The sequence below is a fragment of the Chiloscyllium punctatum genome, chromosome 33, assembly GCF_047496795.1.
Source record: "Chiloscyllium punctatum isolate Juve2018m chromosome 33, sChiPun1.3, whole genome shotgun sequence".
In the NCBI taxonomy this organism is placed as follows: Eukaryota; Metazoa; Chordata; class Chondrichthyes; order Orectolobiformes; family Hemiscylliidae; genus Chiloscyllium; species Chiloscyllium punctatum.
This window is the reverse complement of record NC_092771.1, coordinates 28,729,164-28,743,108: the sequence shown is the minus strand read 5'-3', so window position 1 is coordinate 28,743,108 and position 13,945 is coordinate 28,729,164. Positions and strand designations below refer to the sequence as shown.

Sequence of the window (13,945 nt, the reverse complement as noted above, 5' to 3'; positions counted from 1 at the left end):
CATAATGGGAGTAAAGCAGTCCAGCTTCATTAATTTCAGTAGGGGTCTGAATGGAAAGGTTCTGATGCTAACTCTACAACTGGCAAGCTGGAACATTAAGACTGGACCGACAGACACTAGTATCTGGTTAATAATCTGGGTAAGGCATCTGTGATCAACGTGGAACTTGATAGGCTGCTTGAAGTAAAATCCAGCAGATTGCAAAGCCCTGCACCAGTAGCTACAGGGTACAGTTGCCAGAATATCCAGATGTCATTTTGCACAGAGTCTTTTATAATAGGATCTAAAAGATAACAGGCGTGTCAGTAAGGAATGCAATTCCTTTGTAAATAAGGGAATTGGATGTAATCACCAACTCCAATAAACAGTTGAAGAGATGGATGAAGCACTACCTTGAACTGTACTCTGAAGAACAAAGTCATCAAGGGCTCTCCAGACAAAAAGAGAGCCTGCCTGTCATAGAAGATCTAGATGTTGTAACCACAGTTAGGAGCTTAGCAAAGCAATTGATTTATTGATTGATGTGCTCTTCGCAAAGTTCAAAATGTAATGTCATAATACATTAATCAAACACAGTTACTGACCCTCAAATGGTGACTACATGAATTTCTCGGGCAGTGCTACAGAATATACATGGTACACAGATTATTGTGACCTCTTATAAGAACAAGGACTGACTGCATCGGTGCTGCATCCTGCACCCATGCTGAACTGAAGCAGTTAATCATCTTGGCTAACAATTTCCACCCTGCCTTCAATTTCACGTGGTCCATTTTAGACACCTTCTTCCCCTTTCATGACTTCTCCGTTTTCATCCCTGGTGACAGCTAATGGACCAACAATTTCTGTAAACCCACAGACCCCCACCCCCTCCCACCCTGTATCATGCAAAAACTCCATCCCATTTTCCTAATTTCTCCATCTCTTATGGATCTGCTCTGAGAAGGAGATGTTCCACTCCCAAGCATCCCAGATGTCCTCCTATTTCAAACAATGTTTTCTCCCTCCTTTGTCATCCAGCCAGCCTTCAACTGCACCTCCTCCATTCCCTGCTTCACTGCTCTAGACTCCCCCCCAAACATAATGAAGATACAGTCCCCCTTGTCCTCACTTTCTACCCCACCAGCCTCCGCATCCAACGTATCATCCTCAAATACTTCTGCCAACTCCAATTTGACCCTACACTCAGAATATCTTCTCCTCCCCACCCCTTTCTGCCTTTCACAAGAACCGTTCGCTTCGCCACTCCTTGGTTCACACCACACTCCCCACCAACCCTGCCTCCTCCCTTCCATTCCACATACCAACCCTTTCTTCCAGCTACCAACCAGATTCATCCCTCCCATCTACCAACCAGGTCGAACCCACTACCTGTGTCCATCTATCACTACCTCACCATTCCACTATTCTCCCCACCCAACCCCCCCCCTTTATCTGTAGCTCCCCCTACTCCCACATTTTGTCCTGAAGAAGCGTTAATCCCAGAATATTGACTTCTTCACCTCCTGATGCTGCCTGGCTTGCTGTGTTCTTCCAGCCTCCTGTTTATCTACTTTGGATTACAACATCTATTCAAGCACCTTTCTGCTTGGTATCTTAGTATCAAAATTATTTGTCTGTGTTGCCCTTGTCAGACTTTGGATCTTGATTGAATCCATGTACCCCCCCCCCCCCCCCACCCAGTCCCATTTGGTTTCACTGGAGGATCCACATTTGACATGAGCTCCTCAGCCTTGCAGATGCAAAAGAAATGCTGCAATCAAATGAAACTGTCATATATTTTCTGCATTGATCTCACCAAAATATTTAACCCGTTTTAACAGCATCATGTCTGCCCAAGTAGATGCTGCTACCATGGGATCATCTCTGGACCCAACTCTTGCTGATACTTTCATTGGCTACAATACAAGGTGTGAACTTGATTGACTGGCTGCTAATCTCTAGCTACTTGCATTCTTCCATTGCATTATTTGCATGAATCTACAGCTGAATCAAATCATTTCTTCACAGAGCTTAATAAACACCATCCTGTACTCAAATTTTACTGTTGAAATGCAGCAATTCTTGATATGTTAATTGTGAAATCTGTCATAGTCATTGTAATCTACAGAACAGAAAAAGGCCCTTCAGTCCATCCAGTCTGTGCCAGTCTAAAGCAGTCACCTAACTATTCTATTCTAATACTTGGCCAATAGCTTTATATTAGAGTGGTGCTGGAAAAGCACAGCAGTTCAGGCAACATCCGAGGAGCAGTAAAATCAATGTTTCGGCAAAAGCCCTAATGAAGGGCTTTTGCCCGAAACGTTGATTTTACTGCTCCCCGGATGCTGCGTGAACTGCTGTGCTTTTCCAGCACCACTCTAATCGAGACTCTGGTTTCCAGCATCTGCAGTCATTGTTTTTACCCAATAGCTTTATATGCCTTGGCATTGCAAGTGCAGAACTAAATATTTCTTAAATATAATGAGGGTTTCAGCCCTGACTACCCTTTCAAGCAGTGAGTTCCAGATTCCCACCGCCCTCTGGGTGAGTAAACTTTCCTCACATCCCCTCTAAACCACATACTCCTTATCATAAATCTATAACCCTGGTCGTTGATTCCTCCACCAAGCGGGAAATGTCATTTCCTGTCCAATGTATTCTGTGCCACCGCCATCCCCCTACCAATCCCTCCCCCCCCCCTCATAATTTGATACAACTTAATCATGTCCCCCCTTAGTCTCCTCTGCTCCAAGGACAAGCACCACTATCTCTCCAATCTCTCTTCATAAGTAAACATTTCCAACCCAGGCAACATCCTGGAAAATCTCCTCTGCACCCTCTTCAGTGTATTAACATCCCGTCTCTAATGTGGATTCCAGAACTGCACACAACACTCTCGCTGTGGCCTAACCAGACTCATTGACTCTGTCGCCTAACTGACTGTCAGAAAAGGGCAACTTCATGGTAATGATCTCTGGCTGGCTACTCTGCTAAAATGATTGTACAAGAAACATTCTTGAATATGGCAATCCTTCGGAAAACTATGGTGTTTCAGGAAATAGTCTGCAACACAACATGTAAAGATAAGACGTTGTTTCGGTAAGAATTATGCACTGGTTGTGCAGATAAGGTCAAATAAATACTTCATTTGTGTTAAGTATCTTCCCACCTGCTACTGGCCCAGTGTGATGTATGCTTAAAGGAATTGGCTCGCTACTGACCCTGTCTTAGTTGTGGATATTGATGTCCTCCACTTGAGTACATTCAATGTCATTGCGGCTCTCAATATTTTTTTCATGTGCTGTTCAATGTGCATTACTTATTGATAGTCTGAGAGAGATCAATAGATCTCAACAAGTAAGAGATTTCAAGTTTAACCTGGTGCCACAAGACTTCATGGGATCCAGAATCAATCATGGTCAGGACCACTCCTTTCTAACAGAATACCACAGAGCTCCCACAGATTTCTTTGATTTGTTTTGTTGTTAGATACGCTCAGGGATAATGACAGCAGACAAAAGCAAAAATGCAAGAATTGCACAGCAAATCACGCAGCAAAAATTAACCTGAAACCTAAACTTACATCTTTCTCTGCACAGATGCAGCTCAGGTATTGTTAAAGTCAGAGCTAAAGTTTCAGGTTGATGACATTTCCACAAATGTTGTCTGACTTGCTGAGCTTATATTTTGCGACATTTTTTGTTTTTGTTTCAGATTTCCAATATTCACAATGCTTTCCTTTTGTAAGATAATAGAGGAGCCTGGCTTGTTGGCTGAAATGTCTAAGTGTGTTCTGATTTCTGTTCTGAAATCTGTTTCTGATTTCCAGCATCCACAATTCTTTGGGTTTTTGTAATATATATATGTTGTTTGACTGGTCAATGGAACAGCTGTTCAGTATTTTGTATGTATTGCATATCCCCAAAATTTAATGAGGAAATATTCGCAAGTCTGGTTGTCCCTTGTCGTTTCCAGGAAAAGTGCAGCAGGTCAGGCAGCATCCAAGGAACAGGAGAATCAACATTTCGGGCATAAGCCCTTCTTCAGGCTGATGCCCGAAAAATTGATTCTCCTGTTCCTTGGATGCTGCCTGACCTGCTGCACTTTTCCAGCAACACATTTTCAGCTCTGATCTCCAGCATCTGCAGTCCTCACTTTCTCCTTGTCGTTTCCAGTGTTAGACACAACAACGATTATCTCACTTCATTTTTGCATTGCAGTTTGATACAACTGAGAGTCATGTTAGGCCTTTTCAGAGTGCGACTGAGCTTCATCCATGTTTCTGTGATTTAGAGTCATATAGGACAGACTGGGACGATGCTGTAGATGTTCTTCCCTAAAAAATGTTCGTGAAAAAGGTCGTTTTTGAAAACTATTTAGTAGCTTCTTAAGTACTGTTCCATGTTCAAGTTTCTTTTATTCCAGATTTATTTAGTTACTATGTGTCATAGGGATTTGAATTGTCTCTGGATCATTAGTCTCTGAGTCTGGATTATTTGTCCAGTTACAAAAGCACTATGTTACACAACCAAACTCCAAAAACAAATGTCAGGGAAACGATTGATAAAATTTACTCTTAATGTTTCTACTTTCACTGAGATTCACAAATGTTGTGTTAAATCCACACATCACAGTGATTTGTTCACAAGTAGTCCATGTTTAAAAATCTTCGTATCATTATAAAGCAACATCTCTATGCACATCACGAGCATGTTCAACTTCACATTTAAATTTTAAAATATTGATTTCAGGTTGTGATATCTAACCATTCTTTTCAAACACCACTCTTATAATGTTGTGATATGTCCTGAAACCCTGAGAATCATGAATGCTAAAATTATTTATCTCTTGTGGCAAGACGATGGACTTGGTCATCTGCTCCCAGGATACTCTTGACTACTCACTAAGAAGCTGGTGATGTAGACTTCCCTTAAACCATGCAATTAGGAAATGTTTACTTGCTATTCACCATTTTATTGAGATAGTGAGACTGAGAGTGGAATCAAACCTGCGTAATTCTTTTGTAGAAGCATAAGCACCATCTCATTGCTTGAAGATAAGTTTGTCTTTCACATATTGGCAGGGTGGCACAGTGGTTAGCACTGCTGCTTCACAGCACCAGAGACCTGGGTTCAATTCCCACCTCAGGCTGTGTGGAGTTTGCACATTCTCCCCGTGTCTGTTTGGGTTTCCTCCGGGTGCTCCGGTTTCCTCCCACAGTCCAAAAATGTGCAGGTTAGGTGAATTGGCCATAGTGTTAGGTGTAGGGGAATGGGTCTGGGTGGGTTGCTCTTTGAAGCGTGGACTTGTTGGGCCAAAGGGCCTGTTTCCACACTGTAAGCAATCTAATCTAATCACATTGTGAAATTAATCTCCTGCTGAGTTTTAAATAATAAAATGAATGTTTGTTTATTATTTTAATGCTTAATGTTTCTTTATTTTCAGATATCGATGAATGTTTTATTAATAGTCTGTTATGTGACAATGGTCTCTGCAGAAACACACCTGGGAGTTTTACTTGTTCCTGCCCGAAGGGATATGTATTTAAACCTGAATCTGAAACATGTGAAGGTAAAAACTTCAGTCTACACAAGTGTCCCTCTAGGGGCTTTTTAACTTGCCTGTTTTCATATAAGATTCGTGGAGAATAGTTCTGTGTGTGTCATGTTGGATACATGTGAAGGATAAAGTTAACAGTTACATCTGACAACATAATTAATTTTAGCCCTAATGAGCAATCTCTGTGCTAAATTATACATTGTGTCAGATTCTCAATTTCTGCGCTGTTGTATAATTCGGTGTCATGCAATAGGACCAAAGGATACAGTTCTGTGCTCACCATTATTGATACTAGCTTTTTATTTCAGAATTTGAAAATTCTAACTGCTATGATGAGATTTGAAAATGTGCTTGTATCAATAGTTCCTGCAGTAGTTTCAAAGACTTCTGTGAAAGTGAAAAATACAATCCGTATAACTCAGGATTGTGATTGATTAGTTCAATTTTATATCTTCCTGTTTCCTTAGGCCCTGAGAACACATGTTCTCAGGGTAAGCAATGAGTACTGTAAGAGTAGGGGACTAAAAATGCCACGGTATTGAAAATTTTTGGTGAATGCACCCAATCTGGCTACACTAAATATGGATCATTTGGTCAATTTTCTTTTATGTAGAAGAAATTCTGTAATTGGGTGGCAAATAAGGACATACCACAGAGATAATTTAAGAATTGGGATAGGGCCTCTGTTATTTCCCCCTCAATTCCCACAGCAGCTTCGGATGTAAATCAACCAAACCTGGGGATTTGTCCACTCTTAAACCGTCTAAAGCCTCCAATGCTTCCTCGCTTCTGATATAAAACTGCTCAAGAACATCACAGTTAATCTTCTTGAATTTGATACTTATATGCTCCTGCTCTGGAGTAAAGACAGCTGTGAAGTACTTGTTTAACATTCCACCAAAGTCCTCCAGCTTCATGCATAGATTTCTTCCTTGGTCCCTAATGGGCCCTATTCTTCCACTGATTATTCTCTTCCCCTTGGTATACTTGAAGAATATCTTGGAATGCACCCTAATCTTGCCATCCAATCTTCTTCATGGCCCTTCTTTAAAACAGAGAACAGTGCAGCACAGTACAGGCCCTTCAGCCCTCAATTTATGCCGGCCTTCTATCATACTTGAAGATTAGACTAAACAACACACCCTTCATTGTACTAACTTCCATGTGCCTGTCCAAGAGTCACTTAAGTGTCCCTAATGTATCTGACTCTACTACCACTGCTGGCAGAGAATTCCACACACCCACCATTCTCTGAGTAAAGAACCTACTTCTGACATCTCCCTGAAACCTTCTTCCAATTACCTTAAAATTATACCCCTTGTGATAGACATTTCCGCCATGAGAAAACATCTCTGGCTATCCATTCTATCTATGCCTCTCAACATCTTGTAAACCTCTATCAAGTCACCTCTCAGCCTTCTTCGCTCCAATGAGAAAAGCCTTAGCTCCCTCAACCTTTCTTCTTAATCCATGCCTTCCTGTCCAGGCAGCATCCTGGAAAATCTCCTCTGCACCCTCTCTAAAGCTTCTACATCTTTCCTATAGTGAGGCAATCAGAACTGAACACAATATTCCAAGTGTTGTCTAACCATGACTTTATGGAGCTGCAGCATAACCTCACGGCTCTTAAACTCACCGCTAATGAAAGCCAGCACACCACATGCCTTCTTAAAAACCCTATCAACCTGTATGGCAACTTTGAGAGATCCATAGACATAGACCCCACGATTCCTCCATTCCTCCACACTGCCAAGAATCCTGCCTTTAACCCTATATTCTGTATTCAAATTCGACCTTCCAAAGTAAATGACTTCACACTTTTCCAGGTTGTACTCAATGTGCCACTTCTCAGCCCAGTTCTGCATCCTGTCAATGTCTCATTGCAACCTACAACAACCCTCCACACTATCCACAACTCCATCAACCTTGTGTCATCGGCAAACTTACTAACCTACCCTTCCACTTGCTCATGTAAGTCATTTATTTCTTTGCTTTCTTGAGCTCCCCACTCCTGCATTTTCCATCCCTTAGGTCCTATATTGTTTTGCTCCCTTTGTACCTATTATCCATCTCTCTTTTTTTATCCAGTTCTGAATATTCCTAGACATCCTGGTTTCTCTGGGCTTGTACTCTTATATTTCAGCCTACAGGGAACATATCAAAGGTACTCTTCCCAGTACCTTTGTGTACACATCCTACTGTTCTGCTGTAGATTAATCCTCAAGAGTTGTTCCTGTCTGCCTTATTTTACGAAAGTTTGCCTTACCCCAAACCAAAGCACTCTTTTTATAGACCATATTTCTCCTTTTCCATAACAGACTTAAGACACATTGTATTGTGGTCACTATCACTAAAATGCCCCCACTGTCACCTCAAATATCTGTCTGGCTACATGCCCCAGAATTAGGTCCAGCACTGAACTATCCCTTGTATAGCCACCTCCATATTGATATAAAAAGCTTTCCTGTATATATTTTGAGAAATCTACAACCAAACCTTTTGTATTGAAGTAACTAAAATCCACTAATATAATTAATCTATTATTATGTTTACACTCCTTAGTGAATTGATCCATATCTGCTGCTCAATTCCCCACTGACCTTTTGGGAGCCTATAATGCACTTGTAATAGTGTGACTGCCCCCTTTTTATCCCTTAGATCTACCCACAAAGCCTCATTTGATGACATTCCAAGATATCATTCCTCCTTATCGCAGTAACTGACTCCCTCACTAATCACAGAATCATAGAGAGCTACAGCACAGAAATGGGCCCTTCACCCCACCACATACTCACCTGTCAAAAATAACCACCTAATCATTCTAAACCCATTCTCCAGCAGCTGAGCCATAGCCTTGTATTTACCATTACAAGTGGCACATTTGAATACTTCTTATATGTTTGAAGGTTTCTGCCTGTAATAATGCAACATCAACTCCACTTTTGCACCCTTCCCTGTCCTGCCTGAAGATTGGAATCTTCAATTTGCCAGTCTTGTCTCTTCCTCAATCACATCTCTGTGATGGAAACAACATCACAATTCCACATGTCAATTCATAAACTTAGCTTGTCTGTTTTACCTTTAATATTCCTGTGAATAAAGTAGATGCCATCCAGACTGGCCTTACTCATTTGAGATATAAAATAACTGAACTCGCTGTACTTTTCTGTCCTGCCATGTCACTGTTGAACTAATTCATTCTGTCCCCGCCACTGCTGAACTAATTTAAAATCCTCCCTGCAGCACTAGGAAACTCTCCCGCAAAAATGTTAGTCCCATTTTGGTTCAGGTGCAGACAGTTCAACTTGTAAAGGTCCAACCTTCCCCAGAAACACTTCCCAGTGATTTGGGAATGTAAAAGCCTCCCTCCTGCACCACTCTTAAGCCACGCATTCATCTGCTTTATTCTCCTATTTCTGTGTTTGGTAGCGCATGGTACCGGGAGTAATCCTGAAATTACACCCTTCAAGGTCCTGCATTTTAATTTACTGCCTAGCTCCCTGAACTCTTGATGCAAGACCTCTTCCCTCATTCTACCTATATCGTCAGTATCAGAGCGTACCTCAACCTCTAACTTATCACCCTCCCCTTTCAGGATACCCTACAGTCACTCAGTGATATCCTTTACCCTGCTGCCAGGCAGACAACACAACATCTTGGAGTCGCAACTGTGACTGCAGAAACGCCTTTAATATCCCCTAACTAATGAATCCCCTGTTGAACTATTGCTCTTTCTTTCTTCTTCCTCCCCTCCTGTACATTCAGACTACTTGTGATGCAAGAAGTCTGGCTCTGACTACACTCCGTTGAGGTACAGTGGCACCCTCAGCTTCCAGAACAGAAAGGTGATTTGTGAGTGGGACTACAGGGGTCTCCTGCAGTATGTCTGTTTCTCTGTGACTGCCTAGTGGTCACCCATTTATTTCTTTTCTCCAGTCCTTTGAGTTGCAGTGTGACCATCTCTCTTAACGTGCTGTCCATGTACCTCTCAGCCTTACAGACGTGGCACAGAACCTTCAGTCACCACACAAGCTCTGAAACCTAAACCTCAAGTTTGTGTAGTTGGGGGCACTTCCTGCACACATAGTCATCTGAACACTGGTAAGGTCCATGACTCCCTATGTATAACAAATCACATATTCCACTTTGCTGCCTTTCACTGCCATGATTTAAACTTTGTTTGTCTTACTCTCTATCTTTATCCCTCAGTAATTTTACACTTTTTAAATAACTGTTATTTAGGATGAGTTACGAGTGATAGCTCCCTTACCAGCAAATAACTCACTACTTCCCTGTGATGTCACCCTGATTATTTCCCCGAGTTCAGAATGAATGAATTTGTCCTCAGCTGCAGGTTTATGCTGTCAGGTCTATGCCCATCTTCCACCAGCTTCCCAGGAATAAGGCCGGAATCCTCTGGATTTCTTTAACATTCTTCCGTTGATCCCTTTCTTCTTTCAAAAATGTCAGATTTCAGGGTTCCCAGTGGGAATACAGGCTATTCCCAGCTGTGATACAAAGGTAGAACATTTTATATTACCTTTCATGATTCCAGGTATCCTTACTTTTTAAGTTCTTTCATGGAACTGACTACACCAGCAAGGCCAACATCCTGAATTGCCCTTGAGAAGGAGAACCACAGTAGTCCTTGAGGTGTAGATACACCTAACGTACAGTAAGGAATGGAGTTTCAATATTTTGACCCGGCAACAGTCAAGAAATGAAAGAATATTTCCACACCACGATGTTGTGTAGCTTGGAGGAGAATTTCAGCTTGCGATTCTCCCATACATCTTCAGGGCCTCTCCGGTTAAGCGGTAGAGAGTTTGACCATAAGACCCTCCTACTAATGGAAACATCTTCTTCACTTCCACTCTATCCAAGCCTCTGCAAGTATTCTGCAAGTTTCAATGAAATCCCCTATTGTTCTTCTAAACTCTTGAGTGTAAACCCAAAGTCCTGAACCACTCCTCATATAACAAGCCCTTCATTCCCTTGATCCCTCCAATGCCAGCATAACTTTCCTTAGATACAGAGCCCAAGCTGCTCACAATATTTCAAATTGTGGTCTGACCAGATCTTTATACAGCCTTATCAGTATATCCCTGCCATGTATTCCAGTCCTCTCGGAATGAGTACCAATATTGCAGTTGCCTTCCTAACTGCCAACTGAACCTGTATGTTAACCTGAAGAGATTCCTAAATTAGGACTTTCAAGTCCCTTTGTGCTTCAGAATTCTGAAGCCTTTCTCCATGCAGAAAGTAGTCTACGCCTCTATTCTTCCCACCAAAGTGCACAACCTCACACTTTCCAACATTGCATTCCCTCTGTCACTTCTTTGCCTACTCGCCTGTCCAAATATTTCTGCAACCTTCCTGCTTCCTCAATACTACATTTCCCTCCGCCTATCTTTGCATTACCTGAAAACATAGCAATAATGCCATCAATCCCTTCATCCAGATCATTAATGTATAACATGTATAGTTGTAGTCCTAACATGGACCCCTGCAGAATTCCACTAGTCACTGGCTGCCATCCTGAAAAAGACATGCCTACTCTGTCTTCTGTCTGTCAGCCGATTCTCTAACCATGTCAGTACCTTCCCCCAAACATCATGGGCTCTTATTTAGCAACCTCCTCATCCAATTTCATTCTTAACAATGAACTCAAATCTTACCAATGACTGAGGTCAGACTGATTGACCTTTAATTTCCCATCTTTTGCCTCCTTTCCTTTTTAAATAGTGGTGCCATTACATTAGCTATTTTCCAGTTCTCTGGAATCCTCTTTGAACATAGAGCATTACAGCGCAGTACAGGCCCTTCGGCCCTCGATGTTGCGCCTACCTGTGGAACCAATCTGAAGCCCATCTACCCTATTTCCATTTTCATCTATATGTTTATCCAATGACCATTTAAATGCCCTTAAAGTTGGCGAGTCTACTACTGTTGCAGGCAGTGCGTTCTACGCCCCTACTACTCTCTGACTAAAGAAACTACCTCCTACATCTGTCCTTTGTCTATCACCACTCAATTTAAAGCTATGGCCCACCATGCTAAGCCACCACTATCCAAGGAAAGAAGCTCTCACTGTCCACCCTATATAACCCTCTGATTATCTTATATGTCTCAATTAAGTCACCTCTCAACTTTCTTCTCTCTTACAAAAACAGCCTCAAATCCTTCACCTTTCTTCATGAGACCTTCCCTCCATAACAGGCAACATCCTGGTAAATCTGCTCTGCACCCTTTCCAAAGCTTCCACATCCTTCCTATAATGCAGTGACCAGACCTGTACGCAATACTCAAAGTGTGGCCACACCCCAGAGTTTTGCACAGCTGCAGCATGACCTCATGGCTCCAAACTCAATCCCTCTACCAATAAAAGCTAATGCATTGTATGCCTTCTTAACAACCCTATCAATCTGGGTGGCAACTTTCAGGGATCTGTGTACATGAACACCAAGATCTCTCTGCTCATCTACACTACCAAGATCTTACCATTAGCCCAATACTCTTTATTCCTGTTGCTCCTTCCAAAGTGAATCACCTCACACTTTTCCACATTAATCTCCATTTGCCACCTGTCAGCCCTGCTCAGCAACTTACCTACATCCCTCTGTAACCTGCAACATCCTTCAGCACTATCCACAACTCCACTGACCTTAGTGCAATCCACAAATTTACTAACCCATTCTTCTACAGCCTCATCTAGGTCATTTATAAAAATGATAAACAGTAGTAGCCCCAAAACAAATCCTTATGGTACACCACTGGTAACTGAACTCCAGGATAAATATTTCCCATCAACCACCACCCTCTGTCTTCTTTCAGCTAGCCAATTTCTGATCCAAACCACGAAATCACCCTCAATCCAATGTCTCCGTATTTTATGCAATAGCCTACCATGGGGAACCTTATCAAATGCCTTACTGAAATCCATATACACCACATCAACTGCTTTACCCTTATCCACCTGTATGGTTGCCATCTCAAAGAACTCAATAAGGTTTATACAGCACAACCTACCCTTCGCAAAACCGTGTTGACTATCCCTAATCAACTTATTCCTCTCTGGATGATTATAAATCCTATCTATTATAACCTTTTCCAGCACCTTACCCACAACCAAAATAAGGCTCACTGGTCTATATTTACCAGGGTTGTCTCTGCTCCCCTTCTTGAACAAGGGGACAACATTTGCTATCCTTCAGTCTTCTGGCACTACTCCTGTAGACATTGATGACATAAAAATCAAAGCCAAAGGCTCTGCAATCTCCTCCCTGGCTTCCCAAAGAATCATAGGATAAATCCCATCCAGTTTAGGGGATTTATCTGTTTTCACACTTTCCAGAATTGCTCACAGCTCTTCCTTGTGAACCTCAATTCCGTCTAATCTAGTAGCCTGTATTTCAGTATTCTCCTTGACAACATTGTCTTTGACTCCAGTGATTGCTGAAAAGTCACCAACAATACATCCACAATCTCCTCCAACATACTGGGGTGCATTTCATTGGTCTGGGTGGATTATCTTCCTTCAGATCTTTCAGTTTCCCTGGCACTTCTTCAGTGATGACCACTATAATCATATGTTCTTGAAGTTCTAGTATGGTGCTGATTTCTTCCACTCTGACGCAAAGTACCCATTCTGTTTCTCCTTCATTTCTTTGCTCCCCATTATTACTTCTCCAGTCTCATTTTGCAGCAGTCCCGTGTCCATCGTTGTTTCTGTCTTATTTTTAATGAAAAAAGACTCTCACAATCTTGTTTTGTATAACTAGCTAACTTACCCTCATATTCCATCTTCTCCTATTATTGCTTGTTTTAGTTGTCCTCTTCTAGTTTTTAAAGGTTTCCCACTAATCTTAACCACATTGTATGCTTTTTCTTTTGCCTTCACACTCTCCCTGACTTCCCTTGTCAGCCATGGTTGCCTCATCCTCCCCTTGGTATGTTTCATCTTCCTTGGGATGAATTCCTGCTGTGACTCCAGAATTACTCCCAGAAAGATGCTTCTCCATCTCTCCTGCTAGGCTACCCTTTCAATCAGTTCTGGCCAACTTCTTCCTTGTGTCTTTGTAGTTACCTTTACTCAATTATAATATTGTTACATCTGATTCAATCATCTTCCCTTCAAATTGCAGGGTGAATTCTATCATATTGTGATCACTACCTCCTTGGGGTTCCTTCACCTTAAGTTCCCTAATCAAGTCATTGCACATCTCCAAATCCAGCTCTAGTGGGCTCCACCACACATTTCAAAAAAAATTTCATTGACATTCCATGAATTCCTTTACTTGGGATCCACTACCAATCTGTTTTTCCTAGTCCACCTGCATATTGAAGTCCCTCATGCTTATTGTATTAGAACCTGTCTTACATGCCTTTTCTATCTTCTGATTTA

At 41.8% G+C, this 13,945-nt stretch overlaps 1 protein-coding gene across 1 annotated transcript in view; it reads left to right on the top strand.

Moving 5' to 3' along the window:
• Nucleotides 1-13,945, top strand: part of LOC140458518 (fibrillin-1-like) — a 574,711-nt gene that overhangs the window by 310,988 nt on the left and 249,778 nt on the right. The window contains exon 19 of the mRNA XM_072553247.1: nucleotides 5,428-5,553. Coding sequence (XP_072409348.1) covers nucleotides 5,428-5,553 — 126 coding nt within the window. The remainder of the gene's footprint in view (nucleotides 1-5,427; nucleotides 5,554-13,945) is intronic.